The sequence below is a fragment of the Gossypium arboreum genome, chromosome 5 (assembly GCF_025698485.1).
Source record: "Gossypium arboreum isolate Shixiya-1 chromosome 5, ASM2569848v2, whole genome shotgun sequence".
NCBI lineage: Eukaryota > Viridiplantae > Streptophyta > Magnoliopsida > Malvales > Malvaceae > Gossypium > Gossypium arboreum.
Genome location: NC_069074.1, coordinates 33,343,080 through 33,365,387, shown reverse-complemented (window position 1 = coordinate 33,365,387; position 22,308 = coordinate 33,343,080). Strand labels below are relative to the sequence as shown.

At 33.0% G+C, this 22,308-nt stretch overlaps 1 protein-coding gene, 1 long non-coding RNA gene and 1 other non-coding gene across 4 annotated transcripts; 2 read left to right on the top strand and 1 right to left on the bottom strand.

The window, feature by feature from the left end:
* Positions 1-6,925: 6,925 nt before the first annotated feature.
* Positions 6,926-7,908, top strand: LOC108452319 (uncharacterized). Of its 2 annotated transcripts, XM_017750094.2 has the most exons (3): positions 6,929-7,351; positions 7,476-7,515; positions 7,601-7,908. In XM_017750094.2, exons 1-3 carry the CDS (start codon positions 7,121-7,123, stop codon positions 7,663-7,665), a joined length of 336 nt encoding a protein of 111 aa, XP_017605583.1. In that variant the 5' UTR covers positions 6,929-7,120; the 3' UTR covers positions 7,666-7,908. The 2 variants fall into 2 exon arrangements, with proteins under 2 accessions (XP_052884745.1, XP_017605583.1); XM_053028785.1 differs by having other exon boundaries at positions 6,926-7,351; positions 7,428-7,908.
* Positions 7,909-17,686: 9,778 nt separating this feature from the next.
* On the bottom strand, positions 17,687-19,912 carry LOC128292669 (uncharacterized). The gene is made up of 2 exons (XR_008282624.1): positions 19,754-19,912; positions 17,687-17,895 (listed from the first exon to the last, which is right to left on the bottom strand). It is a non-coding gene; the product is annotated as an uncharacterized LOC128292669 (long non-coding RNA).
* A 1,032-nt stretch (positions 19,913-20,944) lies between these two features.
* LOC128293594 (small nucleolar RNA R71) lies at positions 20,945-21,050 on the top strand. Its single transcript, XR_008283775.1, has one exon. It is a non-coding gene; the product is annotated as a small nucleolar RNA R71 (small nucleolar RNA).
* The last annotated feature ends 1,258 nt before the right edge of the window (positions 21,051-22,308 follow it).

The following is a 22,308-nucleotide window of genomic DNA, read 5'->3' as shown; positions in this document are numbered from 1 at the left end:
TTTCCTTAATCTTCTCTTCTTTTCCTTTTCTTTCCTTTACACTATTTATCCAAAGATAGTGTGAAGGCCTAGGGATGAAGGCCTAACTTTTTTAATAAATAAGAGAAAGCTTTGTATTGCCTTAGATCAATTTATTCTTAAATAAAGAATACCAAATTTATATTCTAAAAGTAATTTCCTAATATGGAATGTAGGAGCATCAATAATATGTAGATTAACTTCAATAGATCGACATGTTTTGGTTAGCCAATCAGCAACCATGTTTCATTCCCTGTTCATAAACTGGAATTTGACATACTCAAATTGGTGAGATACTTCTTTTATTTTCCTAAAAAGTACTTCCCAAGCAATCCTTAATCTTTCCACTGCTCACATACATTCAGTTTCAATAACCACCTTGTTGTGTTATCTAATATGGGTTATTTCTAGGCCATGTAGAATCGTCCACAACTCTGAATTCACGGCCAAGCCCCTGCCAACAAACCTACGAAACCCTTCAATCCAATTTCCAAAAAAATCACATAATACACCATTAGTCGTCGACCAGTCTCCATTCTTATTGGCTACTCCATTCGAATTAACTTTGATCCAACTTGAAACAACAAAAAACTATTGTGCCTTATACTATGTTTGGATTGGGTTAAGGAGAGGGAAAGGGCTTGAAATTTTTATTTTTTAAATTTAAACAAGGGAAAGTAAGGGAAATTGAGTATCTCTTACTTTCTTTTAAAATACTTAATTTTCATTTATCTCAATTTGGAATAACGCTATGTTTGGATTAAAAGTAATAAATGAAAAGAAAAGAAAGTAAAAGAGTGGAAAGCTAAAGAACGTTGTCAAAGGATACATAGTTTTGGGATCAGCTTCGATATCTAAACCCATGCCCATTCTTGTTTTGGCTATGAAGTCTCATCCTTGATTTCCAGGGAAAGAAGTGTTGGAACATATTCAAATATTTATAGTATTCCGATAATTATAAACGAATGGGTGTAATTAATCAAAAGAAAAATCTTTTAGCCATTGGTCAAAAGTTATATCATTTGATTTTTGAAAAAGTTGTAAAAATTAAATGAATAATTATTTTTTTATTCATAAAGACACCTATTGAAATATGTCTCTATGAAAAGAAATGAAAATTCCTATAAATAGGAATGAGATTTCATTTGGAAACCATACCAACAAGTTCTAAAAGTTTTTTTCTATCATTTCTCATTTTCTAATATTATTAGATTGTTCTATAAAGAGTTACTACAGAAATTCTTTGTAGAAATTGAGTTTCTTGTTATACATGACTTAGTGCTTAGTGGACTATTCTAGTTAGTGTAAAACGTAAATAGTCATTGGCTTCATTGTATCCTCGAGGTTAATTTGCTTAGAACTCATTTGCACACTGAAGATAGGTGAGGCGAATATAACCTTAAAGATAGTGACTTGATACTTGCCTTGGAGCCTTGTCCTATTTCTTCTTTTTTTGTTCGAGTTCTGTTCGTATGTTTGAGATTTTCCTCACTGGAAATTTGTACTAATAAGAAGATATATTGATTCTAGGGAGAAAAGGTCATTTTCAATTAACCCCCCAATTGACAGTGTCATGACACATTGTGAAGGTGGATGAGCATGTTGCTAGCACTCTAGTGGCAATAGAACCAGGAAGTTCCACTGAGAGAGAGGAATATCTAAAGCATTTTAAAGAGAACCATTTCTTTGTTGAATAATCTTCCAAAACATCATATTTAAGTACTCCATACAAAGTTATGATAGTGGACATTACTTGTGGCACTGTATGAGCCATTGGTTATATAATTGCCTCAACGATCTTTCCCTTTAGTAATTTTTTAAACAAAACTAAATAATATGAAAACAATAACATCAATGTAGCAAAATCTCCTCCTTAATACATTTCCTTTAAACAAACAAACTTAACTCATAAAATATCCAAGCAATTCAACCATTGATGCATTTTAAACTTGAGCATCGGTAATAATAATTAGAATCATATTAAGTTAAGCAAAAAGTTAAGAGAGTTTGTACAAAGAAAGTAATCCCACACGAACATTTCAATCATAAGTTTCAGTTAAAAAAAAAAGCTTTTGCCAAAATATCTAAGGATTTATCAAAGAAAGTAAATCCTTAGATATTTTGGTAAAAGCTTTTGCTAAGCTTTTTTTAGTGGAGTTTACCCTAGAATTACCCCACAATATTGTAACAATTCAAAAAGTTATTAAAAAAAGTCTAATACTGAAATAAAATTGAAATAAGAAAACCCTCTCATCAGTAGGAGTAATAGCAGCAACAAGTTTCGTCATTAACGCTTTATATATACAAAATAAAGTTTCTCCAAACTCACGCATTTATATTTACTAATTTCTAATGATACTTGCATTTGATTTTAAGCGTTTAATTTTTATTAATTTTAAATAAAATATTTTTAATTATTGTAATTAATTTTTATTCATTATTTGAATTTTTAAATATAATTAAAATATAATAGAAAAACATTTTCAAATACCATATTAAAATATTGATAATTTGTAAATTAATAATTTTTAATAATATTAAAAAATTAAATCAAAATTAAAACATTTGTACTATTTTCAACATACAATATAAATTTACTTCATGGAATTATTATTTAAATTAATAACTAATCAAAATACTAATTATTTTAATAATTCAAATATAATACTAATAAAAATTCCTATTATCAAAACATTTGTACAACCAATAAAATATATATGGGGTAAAATATACTCTTTATTATTCAATTTTATTTTTATTTTTTAATAGGTAATAAATTGACTATAATAATTTGTAAATAATATATATAGGAAGGATCCACTTATACCAGTGTACACATTTCCATATATTTTTATACGATTAATATTTTAATGATCCAACAATTGAATTTATCCATATAATAGTACGTGTTATGCATGTAAAATTTCAAACCGATTCAATATCTCTATCATATCAATCTAAAAAGTGTTTATATTAATATATTGAATGATTCAAATTTTTTATTTAAAATAAATAGTTAAAAATTTAATTCACGCCAAATTTGACATGCATGATCTATATAAATGAAATATAAAATATAAAGGTTGAATCGCTAAAATATTAATTGTACAAAATATGCGAAAGGGTACAAAGCTATTTTAGTTTCATACCAATGTAAATGGATCCCTCCCAATATGTAATTAATAAGTAGCAAAAGATAATATATGTAAAAAAATATTTATAGTTTTTTTTGGTGAATTACAAGAGGAGGGCAAAAGCCCTAACAACAAAGCAACTAATGTAACAACCGGTTTTTAGTGAAATTGAAACAGTGGTTGCGGGACCACAAATCTGAGTCCGTAAGAAAAATTACCGTATGATAGGAATATCGTATAAAAAAATTGTAAAGAAAATCTTACTGATTTCATATTTAAGTAGATGGAAAGGACCAAATTGCATAAAATACAAAAGTTGAATTCTAGTAGTTCTAGGTATCAAATAGCTATGGAATTCAAAATTTGAGGTCCTTATATGGAAAATAGACCATTAAGAGGAGTTAGTAGATAAGTATGATGATTCATCCATGGAAAATTAATTAAAAATGACTAAATTGGAAAGTAAAAATAATAAAAGATGATAAGTAATTAAATAATGAAAAATCATCCTTTTCATCAGCTTTCCCAAATTTTGTTACATGGAAACCCTAGCTAAGAGAAAAGAACTCAAGCAAACTTACTTGGCTTAATTGGGTAAGTAATCTTGTCCCCTTTTTAGTAATTTTTATATTTCCTATATCATAATAGCTTAATCTAGCTATATTGGGGATTAATTTGTAAAGTTATCAAAGTACTAGGGTTTTTCCATGGATGAGTATGTATGAATTACGAAGTTTTGTGGTAGAAAATGAAAAGTTATTAATAGATAAATAACTTTTGTAAAGGGAATTTTGATGAAATTGTGATTTAGGGATTAAATTGAAAAGTTGTAAAATTTATGGAAAAATTATGAATTTTATGAAATGCATGGGTTGTTAATGTTACATGTAAAAATCGGTTAGGCTTGGAATAAAGATTAAATTGCATGAATTTTATTTTCCGAGCCTAGGGTTGAAATTGTCATTAATTAAAAGTATAGGGGAAAATGGTAATTTTTCCTAGGATGTGATTGAATTGAATTGATTACGAATTGTATTAAATTGAGTTAAATTTACTCATATAGATCTAGATAGACCAAATACGGAGTTAGAAAGTGGAAAAAAGTATCGGATTAGTAGAATTTGCATACACGAACACTTGTCGAGGTAAGTTCGTGTAACTAAATTGTTAATATTTATATGTTTGAATTGGATGTTGTATATATGAATTATATAAATGCCATATGTATGAAGTTGATAACATATCCAATAATTCCCGATAAATAATAAGTCACATTTAGATAAATGAGATTCGATGGATACAGGGTTCCCGAATTGGTTGTGATCCTGCATATGTTGCGGACACACCATAACTAGAAAAAACATCCCGTTAATAGCCCTCTCGAGCTTCCCGTTAATAGCTCTTCGGAGCATCCCGATCAGTTGTGATATTGCATATGTTGTGGCCACACTGCAGCTCTTATGAACATCCCGTTATATGACTATTCATGAGCTTCCTGATTAAAGGATCTTTGTGAGCTTCTTGTTAATGGCTCTCCGGAGCTACCTGATATGGCTCGCTTGAACTTCCCAATATATGGCTATCCGGAGATTCCCGTTAATGGCTCTTCAGAGCTACCCGTTATTGGCTCGCATGAACTTCCTGATTATGGCTCTTATGAGCTTCCTGTTATACAGCCTAGATAAGCTTCCCGTTACATGGCTCACATGAGCTTCCCGTTATATGGTTCGAGAGAGGGATTCCCGATTATGTGCTATAAGGAGCACTCTCGAATATGAATTGACGGATTACAGTTTGTACACTTCAAGTGTACTACCCTTGTATCTATCGATATTTTATATGATTCAATGGGTAAAGTTTCGACATGAGATGGTATGAATCCGAGATGAATTACTATGAGAAATACTTTAAATATAAAGATATGATATGTATATGTTCATGGATTGAAATGATAAATACATGTATGTAGAAATTGATATTGATAAGCTCATACATGTTTCTTGATATTGATGTGAATTACATGACTAACATACTTAATAAGGATATGTGTTTAGGCAAGTAGCCAATTTTCTTTGGATGTATTTTGTATGCTTACCTTAAATGTAAATGAATGTTAAGTTAAATTCCTGTTATACGAACTTACTAAGCTTTAAAGCTTATTTTGTTTATTTTCCCTGTTTTATAGTATTCGAAAGCTCGTAAAGGTTGGAAGCTGGTCGGAGCTATATCATACTATCCTTCAACTCGTTTCGGTATAAATAGCAAAATTTCTTTTAGGTATAATGGCATGTATAGGCTAAGTTTGGCCAAATGATGGCATATATGTGTTGGTTGTGATTTGCTATTGGTATAGTTTATGTGAACATATTTTGAAGTAAATAAATATGTATGTGGTTTTATCATGTTTGATATGTGTTTGGTGTAAGTAAGCAAATATGAGTTTTGATCATCATGGTAAATGTGAATGCTAAGATATATGTTATAAAATGACTTGGTTTGGTTTGATTTGAGTGATTGGTATTGCCTTGTAAATGTATTTATGTGTTGATGCAGGTGTGAGACAAGTTGGGTGAGAAATAAGGCTTAAAAATGGCCTTATTTTGTCCAAACGAGCAAAGACAAGGGCGTGTATCTCAGCCGTGTGTGACACACGGCCTAGCACATGGGCGTGTGTTTTGGCCGTGTGTCCCTTGCTTCTTAAAAATTCAAAACAGAATGCTCAGGATTTTTCACATGGCCTGGCACACGGGTGTGTGGCTTGGCCATGTGACCCCTACACCTGCACACGACCTAGCACATGGGCGTGTGAATTGGCCATGTGACCCAAGTCAGAAAGTTACATAAGTACAGACACGGGTTAGATCATGGCCGTGTGCCCCATTTCGAATGCTCACATGGTCTGAGACATGGGCGTGTCTATTGGTCGTGTGAGCCACACGGCCTGACCACATGGACGTGTATACCCTGCATGTAAGAGAAATTTCAAAATTTCGTGAAAAATTCTCTAAGTTCCCGATTTAGTCCCGATTTATTTCTAATATATGTGTTAGGCCTCGAGGGTCCATATAAGGGACTTTATGATTGATATCTGACATGAATGTTAATTAATATGAAATGTCTATATTTAATTTGTTTATTTCGGTAATGCTCCATGACCTTCTTCTGGCGACAGATACAGGTTAAGGGTGTTACAACTAATGCGACTTGAACTCAGGCTACACCTGGGACGGTGAACACCCTAACTATCAAGCCAACACACAAGGTTCAGAATTTTTTTTTAAAATGATTGTAATTGTATACTTCTACTTCAATTATAATTATTTTAACTAAACTTTTTAAATAATAAATGTAAATGGAAATTATAATTATTTTTAAATGTATAATTATCACAAATTTTATTTTATGTCAACTTTTTAATTAACAATTATAAATTAAATATTATAATTATTTTTAAATATCAATTTAGTAATATGATAGAAAATAAAAGAAATTCACGTCGTTATATATTATTCATTATATAGACTTTTATTGTTTAAATCACAATTATATATATTTATAATATAAATTACACAATAAATATTATATATTTTAAAATAAGTTGGACTCAAATCTTAAATATTGAAATTAAAATCGGTTAAAATATACTTCAAGTCTCTATATTTGGGATTTAGTATTTTTATTTTTATTTTTGAAAATATTCGTATTGGTTTTATTAATGGGCTAATGGCCAAATACAAACACAAACACCAACAGAACATTGTAAAGACACGCGGCAACAAAATTCCTAAGGCTATTAAAGTACAGCTAAAAGTTGAAGAGACAACATAAACAATTTAGAAAGTACCCAAAATCAAAACAAAGCAACACATTTTGAAACCCTAAAATGAATAGCAAACAATTAACCATCATCCTCCAATCCAATGAAAACAATGAACCCCCTACATAACTTACTGAAATTGTTATGAATCATGAAATACCTCAATCCCAGAACCAAGCAGAGCATTCAACCTCATAGTGGGTCTAGCCAGCATCGATCCTCTACAAAAGCTTCTTGGGCTTCTAGAGGAACATCCTCCACCCAGAACCAGTCAGTCGACTCTTTCCGACCCAAAGCTGCTATTGAATGCGCAGTAGTATTACATCCTCGAGACGGGAAGCGACAGAGCTCAAAAATTTTCGATAGAGCTTTCACATCTCAGGTATAGGTCGAAGAGCTGAGTAATCCTTATTAGTTGATTGTAATTTCCTTATTACTGTCCTTGAATCACTTTCCAGGATGATTCACTGAAAACCCATTTCTTGGGCAATCTGTAATCCATGCAGGACCGCCATCACTTCAGCCATACACACCGTACAAGCCTATGTATGGATACGATACCTTGAACCTAATATTTGCCCCATGTCATCCTGAACAATAAACCCTGAACTAGCTTGATTTCTTGGTCCAGATTACCTCGTATCCATATTAAACTTAACCCACCAGTGGAGGGGACCAATGGGCTACCACAACTAGAAGAGGGTGTCTCAAAATAGAACTCAGACCCTGGTATTCTCTTTCATATTCTTTTTGTTTTTATTCTTAAGAATTTAGTTTATTTACATTTCTAAGTTTCAAAATAAAGGTTCAGCTCTTGACATTGTTAAGATTTTATGTTCAATTCTTCGATGTGACATTTTTGATAAAAAAAATTTACTTGATAGTCATGTAATAAAAAATGATGTTGTAACAGTTAAATTTTTAGTAGTACGGAAACAATGGTTTCAGAATCTCATTTCCAATGTCTAAGTCTGTAAATATTAATATTTAATATTGACGAGATTAATATTAAAGTTTATTAAAGTTTAGTCCCTTAATTTTTTAAATTGATAGTTAATTAATGTATAAGGACTAAATTGTAAAAATTTATCACTATAGAATTTTAATTAATCAAAGGACCAAATGAGAAATTAGACCAACTTATATGGCCAAACGGTGGTGGATGACAATTAAAGTCCACCAAGGTTAGCTTAATTAAATTTAAATAAATTAATGTTGATTTAGTTAAGTTAATTATAAGTATAAAAGTCAAAATCATTAATTAAAATGGTCATCTTCTATCTTTCTTTTTTTTTCTTTAATCAAGGTTTTGTTCTACTGAGTTTTTTTGGTAAGATTTTTAATGAGGCAATATGTTATGCGTATTATGATAAGTGTACTTTTTTTTTCCTTCACTAAGATTTTCGTCCCACAAAATTTTTATCTTAGTAAAGTTGTAACGAGGCATATTATCTACCAATGGATATCTAAGGGGAAATGTTATAAATATTTTATTATTAAGTGGATGTCAATCAAGATCAAGATAACTTTGATGTACTTTAGGATTTTAGTATTCATTAGAAGTAGAGTTTTATTTCATTTATCCTTTTTATGTCTATAAATATAGACTTTAGAGAAGCATTGTAAACATCTCTATTGATCAATAAAACATAATAGTTTTTTTGCTCTCCCAATTTCTTTGTTCTTTACTCTCTTTTATCTTTATTTCATAACAAAACCTTACCCTTTTTTTTGGACCTTTTTAGTTTTAGTTCTTTTCTAGGTAAACAACATAAATGGTCACCCAATTATGCCCACGTTTTTGTTTTAATCACTCAACTTTAAAAATGTTTAATTTAGACACTAATGTTTGAACTCATTCCTATTTTGGTCACTCATCATTAAATTGATAAAGAAAAGTCTTTTTCTAATTAGTATAATAACACATTTAGTTCTCAATACTTATATATTCTATCAATTTGATCCTAATTCTAAATAATTCAATAAATCTAACCCTTCACATTTACAAATTCTATCAATTTGATCATCTAACTTAACCAAAGCTTTCAACTTTTAAAACAGAGGATCCCACATCTATTAATTATTGTATTTATGGTTGAAATTATCTAATTTGGTACATAACTCTTTTATTTATTTTTTAAGAAACTAGTGTTAGAAATTAACTAAACACCATTAAAAATAATAGAAAATACAAATTTTAAAAATATAATATATAATAAAAATATTTAAATATTTGTAAAAATAAATTTTTCACTCGACTAGCATAATTTTTAGTTTTAATTAATTTGGTAGATGATTTGTCATTAAATCAGATTATTAGTACTAAAAATAATTAAAATAAATAGAACACATAATAATCCTTAATTATTTTATAAAATTAAAAAATAATTATCCAAAAAGAAATTCAATTAATTCTTTCACATTTTTTCTTATGAAAAATTAATGTTCATAACAATTGGATTTTTCAAAGACATATATTTTAACTTTGGATTTAATGTTCAATTTTAATGACCAACTTCGAGGACTATTTCTATGAACCTTGAAGTAAATATCATATTGTTAACAACAAGAGTAAATTTAAAGTTTTTTTTTTAAAGGTATTTCTATAACGATTCTACAGTCAGAGGTGTCGGAAAGTGTATTTCCAGGACTATGTTCCTATAAATCGGACTTGTAAATATTTTTAATAAGTATTTACAAAGTTAGTTGTGCGGTTAATTAGATTTTGTTTAAGTGAATATGCATGAATTAAGAATTATTGTAGTATAAGAACTAAATCACATATAGAGTAAAAGTTGAATTATAGATTAAAAATTAATTAAAGGGACTAAAGAAACAATTATACCTTTATTTCTTTAAGTGGACGGCATTAATGATGATTTTTTTATATTCTATATAGGTTTACTTATTATATATTATATGTTATATTACATAATAAGAAATGTATATACATGTATATATGTTATAATATTAATAAAATAAAGTATAATAAAACAAAAGATTTAAAAATAAAGTGGATGCATGCAAAAACTGATCAAAGAAAAGAGAGAAAAAAAGAAAAGAAGAAGGGTTAACGCACGGCTATAGGGAACTTAAGGTTTAAACTTCAATCGGTCAATTAATTTAGTCCTTTTTCTTATAATTTTTATATTTTTGGAATCTCAATGTTAAGTACTACCTGACTCATGTTAAAATTTTAGTATTGATTAAGATTTTAAATGTTGTTAATGTTGAATAGTTTTAGTATTAGGGATTAAATTGACAGATTTTTAAGCTAGAAATGGAAAATGATTAAATTGTAGAATAAATTGTAAATTTTGGGTAATAGAGACTAAATTGTGAAAAATTTGAAATTTAGGGATTTAATTAAAAATAGGGAGCTAAATTTAGCTTAAAGTGAAAATTAGTATAAAAATATAGGATTAAATGAGAAGAATAAAATTAGTCTCGGTTTACGGACTAAATTAAAATTTAAGCAAATATTGAGTAAAAATTGAAATATTCAATGTGAAATTAAATTGTGTTGTATTGATGTATTTTAATTGTTTTAATTCCGTAGCTAACATCGTCCTAGCACTCCATGTAGTCTGACAATCTCAGAAACATATAATTCAGCCAAGCTATCCAGGGAGAAATTCATACGTACCGGAATAAAATGTGCAGACTTCGTTAAACAGTAAACTATTACCCAAATGACATTTTTTTTTCGGGGATAAGGGTAATCTTGATACAAAATCCATAGTAACTCTTTCCCATTTCCATTCCGGTATCGTTACTGGTTGTAGTAATCCTGAAGACACCTGATGTTCAACTTTTACTTACTGACATATCAAACATTTATGCAAATTCAGGAATATCTCGTTTCATTCTCGGCCACCAATACATCTTTTTCAAATCATTATACATCTTATTACTTCCCGATGAACAGACAGAGTACCATTATAAGCTTCGTGCAAATTCTTTTGTATTAACTCTAAATTCTTCAGTACACATATTCAGTCTCTGAATAACAGACAATTATCAAAATCAATCTAAAATTTAGAATTGGAAGTTGACTTCATTGTACCCGTTTAGGTTGTAATTCATCATCATTCTTCTAAGCTTCACAAATCTGTTGTAGGATTATTGGTCTAGCTTTTAACCCAGCTACAATTGAACCATCATTAGACAAAGATAATCGAGTATTCATTGCTTGCAAAGCAAACAAAGATTTTCTGCTTAGAGCATCAGCAACCACATTGACTTTTCCCGAATGGTATTCATTAACCAAATCATAATCTTTTAACAATTCAAGTCATCTTCGCTGTCTCATATTCAAATCTTTTTGCGACATCAAATACTTCAAACTTTTAGAATATGTGACACTTTTCACCAAACTAGTAATGTCGCCAAATTTTCAATGCAAACACAATAGTTGCTAACTCCAAATAATGTATCAGGTAATTTTTTTCATGTCGTTTTAGCTGTCTAGAAGTATAAGCTATTATTTTGCCTTATTGCATCAAAACACAGCCTAAACCATTCATTGATGCATCACTGTAAATTACAAATTCTTTACCTGATTCAGGTTGAACTAGTACGGGTGCTTCATTCAACAAAGCTTTCAATCTGACAAAACTCTGCTGACATTTATTAGACCACTCAAATTTCACATCTTCCTACAATAAACGAGTCATTAGAGAAGCTATCATTGAAAACCCTTGAACAAACTTCCGATAATATCCTACTAGTCCCAGAAATCTTCTGAATTGAGACACATTTTTTGGTAGTTTCCAATTAACAATTGCTAAAATTTTAGTCAGAGCCACCCTGATACCTTCAGAAAATACTATATGTCCAAGGAAACCAACTTCTCGAAGCCAAAATTCACATTTACTAAATTTGGCATACAATTGTTTCTCCCACAAAGTTTGCAGTACAATTCTCAAATGATTAGCATGATTGCAGTGATTCGTAACAAGTAATAAATATTTATAATGAAGATCAAACCTAGACTAACTATTATCACGACGAAAAGGCAAGCGCACCTATCGAACAACAGTATAGTAATGGCAAGATCGGGATATCGTACCCAAAGAAACCAAAAATACTAGTAATAACTATCTTTTTATTATCTAGCCTAGGAATAAAAGGGTTTGTTTTAATTAACTAATTATTTAAACTAAGAACACACAGAGAAAAGAATTGGGGAATTGCTTTTGGGAAAATCGATTGACTTGAGACAATACCTAAGGAAAAATCCAACTAGACTGTACTTGTTATTCTGGCTCTAAATCGAACGATTTATTCATTCAACTTATTCTGTAGAGATCCCTAAGTTATGTTATTATCTCTATTCAAGACTAATAACATCTAATCCCTAGATTGAATAACTGAGACTTTTCTCTAATTAACGCTCTAGGGTTGCATTAACTCGATCTATAGATCTCCTTATTAGGTTTCACCCTAATCCGGCAAAATCTTGTCACCCTATTTCTAGGCGCGCAATCAACTCCGCTTAATTATGGCAAATGTACTCTTAGACAGGGTCTATTCCTCCTCTGAATAAGAGCGTGTCTTGAATCAATATCCTGGGATATCAAAACAAGAATTAAGGACACATAATTAAGAACAAGTTAAATATTTATCATACGATTCAGAAAATAACAACAAGATTCATCTTAGGTTTCATTCCCCTTAGGTATTTAGGAGATTTAGTTCATGACTAAATAAGAAAACATCTCAGAAGAATAAAAAATACAAAACATAAAGAAAACCCAAAACTCCTGAAAGGAAATTGAGGAGAGATCTTCAGTCTTGATGATAAATTCGACTTCTGAGATGGATCAATCGGCTTCCTTGGGGTAATTCCTTACCCCTCTTCTCCGTCTCCTTTTCTCCTCCTCTAGTGCGTATTTATAGGCTTTGGAATGCCTCGAAACCCTCTAAAGTGGCCTTTTCCAAATTGAACTTAACTTGGGCTCAGCAGGGACATGCCCGTGCGACACGGCCATGTGACGTGATTGCCAGGCCGTGTTCGATCCATTAAATTGTACACGGCCGTGTAGGTCAATGGCCAAGCCGTGTGGATCGTGAAAGCCTTGGTCGACACCCTCGAAAGACACGGGCATGTGAGCTGCCCGTGTGGTAAGGCTTAAGCCGTGTCATCTTCTCGATTTGGTCCGTTTTGTCCTTTTTTGGCTCGTTTTTGGTTCCTTTTGACTCTTGATGCTCTCCTGAGTACACAACATGGAATTAAAGCATTAGGAGCATCGAATTCACCAATTCTAATGAGAAATCATCTATAAAATACATTAAACATAGGGTAAAAATATGTATAATTTACGGTTTATCAAATGCCCCCACACTTAAGCATTTGCTTGTCCTCAAGCAAAATTCTCAACTCATAATCAGAATGAATCCTTCTCAACTTATAATTTCTATCAATAATATCTTAAATTAATCCATAGGTAATCATACATTGAGAATTTAACTAAAAGAACATAAAAGTTTCAATCATTCTAAGTTGAGCATGTTATCCCGAAAATATAAATGTCCTCCCTCATCTAAGTAATTACCTTTAATTCAGAATATCACAGAGTTTTACATCCTCACTAAAGATTCACTCAAATCGCTCGAGGTGTTTTAAGGACAATAAAGGAATCACTTAATAGTCAATAATGGAAAGTCATTACCATAGGCTTGCATGAAAATCAAATCTCCACCACTTAATTTTAAGATGATACATCAATCAAAAGGTCTTTATAGGGGTGTAATGAGGCTTGGTTAGGGGGTGTGGTCACAAGCTGAAAGAAAGGGTTAGAATCGAGATTGAATTGAAAAGTTGCCTAACTAAAAAAAGAGTTAATCTTCACTTGTGTACAATAGAGCTTCTCTCAGAATATGAAATTATAGATATGCATACATAGTTGTGTGTTCTTTTTTAAGAACAAGTTAAATAATGTAGGCTAAATATCAAGAACAAAACATAGCTAGGCAATCTGTTCAACTCAAATCTCAACAAAAATAGGGATTAATTTAGAGGATTTCAACAAAAATGGGTTAAAGGTTAATATTAAGGGTAATACAAGAATTGGTTTGTTGGGCTCAAGGGGGTTTACTAGGGGTTAATCATGGAGGTAGGCTTTTCATGGCATGAGTGGGTTAATCCTAAGTGCCTTAATCATTTTGATATATCAAATCAATGGTGTGGTCTCGACATGCATAATCAAGCAAGTTCTAGAATAACAATTCAATACTGACGCACTCAAAGCAATAATAAAAGTGAGCATGAAAGGATGAATAGATGCTCAAAAGGCTAAAAAATTTCACAAAAAATTATGGCTTTTTGATGTTTAGACTCGTGAATTCTAATTCAAAGTAATACCTCGACTTAGAGAAACAACTTATAATTTAATTTCTTAAAAATCAACTTATCATACTTGATTCTCTAATGTCTTAAAGTTTAAAAAATCAATGCATAAATCCCTATGTTTTAATTCAAAATATATCAATCAAAATCATAAATCAATTAAAATTTATCCTAAATATGATATGAGAGTTTTTCATGAGAATAAGGTGATTATTCAGGGATTTTTCTGATAGTGAAATAAATACCCCCCACACTTAAGATGTACATTGCCCTCAATGTATAAAGATAGATGTTAGAGAAAAAATAAGATAGGGAGAGAAGTGAAACTTCCTGGATGAGGAATTCCTCGAACTAGAGTTTTGGAGAGTGATTGGTTTGAGAGTGGATAAGGATACTCCGGCGGTCGTAGAGGTTCATTAGGCCATAAGTCCTGCGCCAAAAGAATATTATACCTAGTGGTAGCTATGGTCGTGGTCGAGCAGGACATGGAAGTCGTGGAGAACCTTTCCCGGTGGAGCTTTAGTTCCTATGTGATGATGAGCTCAAGAGCTCTATATAATTTGGATAAAATCAGGAACTTTTTAGGGGATATTAGGAAGGATAAATACTCAAAAAGAAATAGCCAAAATTAATAAGGAAAAATAAAATATCTAAAGTCTAATAAAAATAATAGAAATGGTTTCAATAATTAGTAAAAACATAAAATAATAAATCAATATTTCTAGATATCTTCATTGCTGGATGGTTCGCGAGGTGGGACTGGCGATGAGATAGGAAGGTGCTGACAAATCTGCTGTAGAGTAGCATCAATGTTGTCAAATCGTTGAAAACACTAAAGCTTGAATCGGGTGAGGTGCTCAGAGATGCCAACATATAAAGCTGCCACATGAACTGGACGAGAGGATAGTGGTGGCTGAGAATAGGGATCAGGGAGTGGAGAAGGAGAGATTTTGGCTAGGCTTTTTTTTTTTAAAGGAAGAAAAAATGAACAGTGATTTGCTTATAAAGGGGAGGGCCACACAGCCTAGGCCACGCCCGTGTACGTATGAGGGTGAGCCCGTGTGTTTCGAATCTTGCAATTTTAGGTCATGATTGGCTATTCTCCCATGCCCGTGTTTTGGGCGTGTATGGTACACGGCCATATCGCAAGGCTGTACCTAGCTTTGTTCGCTTTTCCCCCGCCCATGTTAAGGTACCACGCCCGTGTATTGTTGTCCATGGCTTAGCGGCACGGGCGTGTCTCATGCCCGTGTCGAAGAAACAGAATCGAGCCTTATCCCTAGCACACTCCTGGGTTTTCATTCCCACGCCCGTGTTCCTTTATCAAGTTCACCCACGGCCATGTCGCACAGCCGTGGGGATTTATCGCATCCCGTGTTTTAGAGAAATCATTTATTCTGTTTTCACACGGCCGTATCGCACGAACGTGTTTCCCTCCATGTTGGGCACATGGCCTTAAGCACAACTGTGTTACTGGCCGTGTGGTGCTGGGAACCTGTGCTTCAAATACTCTGTTAGTGACCTAAATGTTTAAAACTTGAATTTAAAATAATTTAAAATGGTTAGTACTCGGTTTGCCTCTCGAGAAGCGCTTGTTTATAGTCTAAGCTCGACTTACCTCTCTGTTGAATGATCATGGTGGTTTGAGGAGTTCATACTTTTCATTCCTGTTGTCAGTTTTAAAATAAGGTTTTAAACGGGTGTTGTTTACCTTAAAAGTGCTGAACTTGGGATGACTCACCTCCACTGTACCGAATGGAAAAATACTGAGTACCGTAAGAGGGATTTCCTTATTTGGTGTGGTAGTGACAATGTGAGGATCAACGACATCTAGTAAGACTGTATCGCCGACCTGAAGTTGATTAGGAGAGGTATCGGGCTTGTTTTTGCGTAGTTTTGGTTTATTATGTATTCTCGGTTTGTGTTCTCACCATTCGTCTAGCTCCTCTATCCGTAGTCTTTGTTCTTCATGGACGTCTTTGTTCTCTTCATGATAGTAGTGCACTGTCTCTGTTGTCTTTGTTCGAGGAGGTTCCTGCAAGGACGATTGAATATTAGTTTTATCATTGACAGTTTTTGTAGCATGATCCTGAGCCTTAGGGGTTTTGACTGAGTCGCGTGCTTAGAGTGTTACTGCGTCATCACCTGCACGAAGTGTTAGCTCTCCTGTGCCTACATTAATAATGGTTCTGGCAGTTGCTAAAAAAGGTCGTCCTAAAATTAAAGGTACCTCGTTATCCTCATCCATATCTAAGACAACAAAGTCTACTGGGTAAATAAATTTATCAATTTTAACGAGAACATATTCAATAATACCCTTAGGAAATCTAACTATTTTGTCAGCCAATTGTATGCTCATCCTAGTCTGTTTGGGTTTACCGAGACTTAGTCGTTTAAACATTTTATAGGGCATAACATTTATACTTGCCCCTAGATCAGCTAAAGCATTATTCACAGATAAACTACCAATTAAGTAAGGAATTGTAAAACTCCCTGGTTCTTGCAATTTGTTAGGTAGCTTGTTCTTTAGAATAGCTGAGTAGACTGCATTGAGTTCCATATGCGATATAGTGTCTAATTTCATTTTATTGCTCAGAAGTTCCTTTAAGAATTTTGCTGAATTCTGCGAAAGAACTTTAATAAAGGGTAAGTTAATATGTAATTTCTTTAAGAGTTTGACAAACTTACCGAATTGTTCTTCTGTTCTATCTTTCGTCATCGCTTTAGGATATGGCACACGAGGTTCATGATTCGTACTTACCTGTTTGGGATCATTATCGTTTACCTCTTCTCGTCTTTTGTTCATCGCGTTGTTTTGCTGTATTTCTGGCTCGGGTATAATGAGTCCGTCCTTATTTTGAGTGCTAATTGCATTAACGTGTTCCCTCAGATTAGGTTCAGTATTACTTGGTAGGCTACCTTGTAGTCTTTCAGAGGTTAGTTTGGACAACTGGTGTAGCACCCCAAACCCGACCCAGAAGTTATGGCCGGATCCGGCATGCCACATCAAAAACGTAAAAAAAAAATTTTCATTCTAAGTCTAGAAAATCGTAGTTGATGTTCAAAAGATTAATTCATTAAGGGTTAAAGTGAATAGAAGCTGTGCACCAGGTAGGAAACCGGAAAAGAGGTGGTGAGTCCATCGGACTGCTTAAGTACCAACCTCCCTTCGGATCCAATCCTAGACATGCATACCGCCATTGCCACACCTTAACGTCATGGATATTTCTAGGAAACCGATTCGATTAAGTCATTTTTAGGAAAAGTGATTAATTTTGGAAAATACTTTCATTGCGGAAGCTTTGCTTGTTGTCGTGTTATTTTGAAATCAACTGTTGTTTTTGAAAACGCCCTAAAGCTATCTAATTTCAACAGTTAAAATAAGTATTACCTATCTTAGTAATACATATTAAAAACCATCAAAAATAAATAAGCGGCCTTATTACATTTAAAAGCCCAAAACCTCAAACGTAATTAAAAGGATGTCCAGTTCACCAGAAGAAAATCAAATTTTCAGAACGGGTGGCCACTCCGAATTCCCTCATAGCTCCAAGCCCACTATGGTTGGGGATTTCCTGCGTGGATGAAAATAAAAGGGATGAGTTTGGGGAAACTCAGTGTGTAAAATAACCCAACCATAGCCTATATCAGCTCAAACCACAGAAATAGAATAAGTTGGCCTTAGCCTGAATGCAATTGAATAAAGCCCATAGGCCCATAGCGTAGCGTAATGATATTACATGTTTATGCGTAAACCCAACCATATCCAACCGTATACACCCCCATACCAACCTTACACCGTGTGGGAGACAACTCGACCCACCCAACTGCTACACACCACGTAATTTGCAGCATGGTGCGCAGAATGAATAATGTGACAGAGTCACCAGATCTGAATAATCGTGGTAGAGCCACCGAGCAGATATATGTGGCGAGCCACCAGATCGAATATTTGTGGCGAGCCACCAGATCGATATTTGTGGCATAGCCACCAGAACACTTCCTCCATAATATAACCCATGTCCCCATGCAACAGATATATAATCATGGCATACATTATACAGAATCAGATCGTCATGCTTTTCAGTCAAAATTAACCCTACGTGTATAACGGTAATTTTGCACCTAGGGGTATAACAATAATTTTCCATACATAGGGGTATTATAGTAATTTAGCTACTTTCAGGGTTTTCATGCATATCCTAACTATTTACGTACTATCAGAACACTTACCACGCATACTTACCGAATTGGGCCCGTTGGCCTATGAACCCGATTTTTGGCCCATTAAGCCCAAATTATCAAAATGTACGAAATCGCGTCATCGCAGTTTATTACTTTAGATTACCAAATATACAAACCCAACTATCTTACGAGCATTCAGACACTTTCATAAATTCCCAAAATACCGACTTTTCGACATTTCGCTTTTCGCTTTTGCCAATCTAGTCTATGAGAGGGTGTCGCATTACTGCTTTGTTTGCGATATATCTTGACGAGATCCACACACGAACCGCCTACAATTGGATTACTAACACGTTAATCTAACTATTCAAATACAAACTACGATTAACCCCTTACAATATTCGCCAACCACACCTACGATCATAGTAAGCTTATAAGAAATCAATAAGCAACTCATTAACAAATTTTTGTCAATGTTTACTACATAATCATAATTGCACTGCAAGCTGTCTTCCTGAGCAACAATCACTAAATTATTTATAACTGGAGCTACGAAACTCCAAATCAAGTGCCGTTAATTTTCCTTGAAAATAGACTCATATATCTTCTATCCATAAAATTTTCAGAATTTTTGGTTTAGCCAATCAATACCAGATTTTTCTCAAAGTTTCCCATGTTTCACTGTTTGACTAATCTGACCACTCTTCATTACGAATCAAATTTCTCATTGTACAGAATTCAAAATATGTTCTTGTTTATTTCATTAGAAACTAGACTCAATAAGCTTTAATTACATAATTTATTCAGCTTCTAATTCATCTCCCACAATTTATGGTGATTTTCCAAAGTCACGTTACTGCTGCTGTCCCAAGCAGATTTATTACCAAATCACTCTTTCATACACCTATCTTGCATGCATGTTATTTAAACATGTATATCACCAATCAATCATCACATATCTATGATTTTTACTTAAGCATAATTTCCATTTGATCATTTTAAAGCACAACATGTTAGCCGATTTTTCCCTTTAGCATCTAAGGCACATGCATGCTCATTTGTTTGGCTCAACTTCACATATCTTCCATTTTTCATCAAAAGAACATGAAACAACAACCATTTCCTTCATTTTAATTCATGACCAAATGCTCACAACACAACCCAAAATCAAAATATACTTCAAGAGTTAAGATAGAATCAAGAAGAACTCATGAACCTCAAAATAGAAGCAAGGTACCAAGAACTTACCTTCAATTTTCCTCCTCCTAATGACCGAATACTCAAGAGCTTTCTCCTCTCCTTTCTCTTCTCTAACTTTCAGCTATGATGAACAAAGATGGACAAAACTTTGTTCTTTTCACCCCTTTTTCTTTTAATAAAACTTCATATTTCATCCATTTAATTCTTTAATACAAAAGACATGAAATTCTTATCATGAAACATTTACCTAACGCATTATCATGAAACATTTACCTAACCCATTATCATGGAACATTTACCTAACCTATTATCAATTTGTATCAATTTGTACCATAAATTATGGATATCAAGTGCACATTTTGTCTACAATAACATGATGGCTGGCCACTTCATGTAAAATGGGAGGTTTGTCATGCAAATCCTCCTATTTTGCACTCCTATTTATTTGGCCACTTCAATTTAGCCTATAGCATTTTCAAACATTTTCACATAGGTCCTATTTTATAATTTCACTCACAAATGACAAAATTAAAGCATGAAATTTTGCCAACATTCACAGAATTCCCGAAAATTGGGGCGTTACAGCTGGCCTATCTGAGTTTCGAGTCCTTGGATCGATGCTTGTTGATTCTTAAGTGCAGTCTCGGTATTTTGAAAATGAGTTTCTGACACCGAGATGAATTTAGAGAGCATCTCTTCAAGGTTTGGCTTCTTCTCTTGGTGATAAGGTGGCTGTTGAAAACCTTGAGGATTTTGTAGCTTTTAATTCCCTTGACCTCCCCAGGAAAAATTTGGGTGGTTTCTCCAACCTGCATTATAGGTATTACTATATGGATTATTTTGAGATCTAAAGTTATTATTACCCATATAGTTGACTTATTCTTCTTCAGTTGTAGGATTGAAGGATTTGTATTCTGTATACACACCTCCTCTGCTTGAGCCACACCTCATTATTGGATGTACCTGCGTAGAACCAAGAAAACTATTAATCAGTTTATTGAGAAGTTCTACCTGATTAGAGAGCATGGTGACTGAATCGATGTTACAAACGCCGGCTGTTTTTGTTGGCTTAGTCTTCATGACTTGCCATTGATAGTTGTTCAGTAACATCTCCTCTATGAATTCGTAGGTATCTTCCAGTATTTTATTGTTGATAGTTCCGCCAGCAGCAGTGTCAATCATTTGTCTTGTCAAGGGATTCACACCATTGTAGAACGTTTGAACTTGCAACATAGAGGTAACCCATGGTGAGGCACCTTCTCAATAAATCCTTATATCTCTCCCATGCATCATAAAGTGTTTCTAAGTTCATCTACACAAAAGAAGAAATATCATTGCGTAATTTAGCCATTTTAGCCGGCGAAAAATATTTTAGTAAAAATTTCTCGGTCATTTGCTCCCAAGTAGTGATAGACCCTCGTGGTAATGAGTTTAGCCACTGTTTAGCTTTGTTTCTCAGTGAGAAGGGAAATAACCGAAGATGGATGGCATCATCAGAAACGCCATTGATTTTGAATGTATCGCAAAATTTTAGAAAATTTGCTAAGTGAGTGTTGGGATCTTCATCCTGCAAGCCATCAAACTGAACAAACTGCTGTATCATCTGAATAGTGTTAGGTTTTAATTTAAAATTATTCGCAGCAATAGCAGGTCTAACTATACTTGATTCAGTTCCTGTTAAAGAGGGTTTAACATAGTCATACATAGTACGTGGAGTAGGATTTTGATTAGCTGCAATTACAAGAGGCAGCTAATTGTCTTGGTTTTTAGCCATCTCGTTGGTTGGAGGTTGAGTATTGTCTTCTTGTTCGTTTTCTGTGTATCGTAAACTACGCCTTATTTCTTTTTGATTTCTACGAACTGTTCGATCGATTTCTTCGTCAAAAAGTAAGGGTCCTGACAGGTTTCTTCTAGTCATAAACTATAAAAACCTGCCAAGAGAAAGAAAAAGTAAATTAATAAATAAGAAAAGAAAATAAAATTGCAAGAAAAATAAATGACTAAAGTAATAAAAATTTAGTGTTCCTAATATTTTAGTTCCCCGGCAACGACGCCAAAAACTTGATCGTAGTGATTCGTAACAAGTAATAAATATTTATAAAGAAGATCAAACCTAGATTAACTATTATCACGATGAAAAGGCAAGCGCACCTATCGAACAATAGTATAGTAATGGCAAGATCAGGATATCGTACCTAAGGGAACCAAAAATACTAGTAATAACTATCTTTTTATTATCAAGCTTAGGAATAAAAAGGTTTGTTTTAATTAACTAATTATTTAAACTAAGAACGCATAGAGAAAAGAATAGTGGAATTACTTTTGGAAAAATCGATTGACTTGAGACAATACCTAAGGAAAAATCCATCTAGACTTTACTTGTTATTCTGGCTTTGAATCAGACGATTTATTCATTCAACTTGTTCCGTAGAGATCCCTAAGTTATGTTATTATCCCTATTCAAGACTAATAACGTCTAATCCCTAAATTGAATAACCGAGACTTTTCTCTAATTAATGCTCTAGGGTTGCATTAACTCGATCTATGGATCCTCTTATTAGGTTTCACCCTAATCTGGCAAAATCTTGTCACCCTATTTCTAG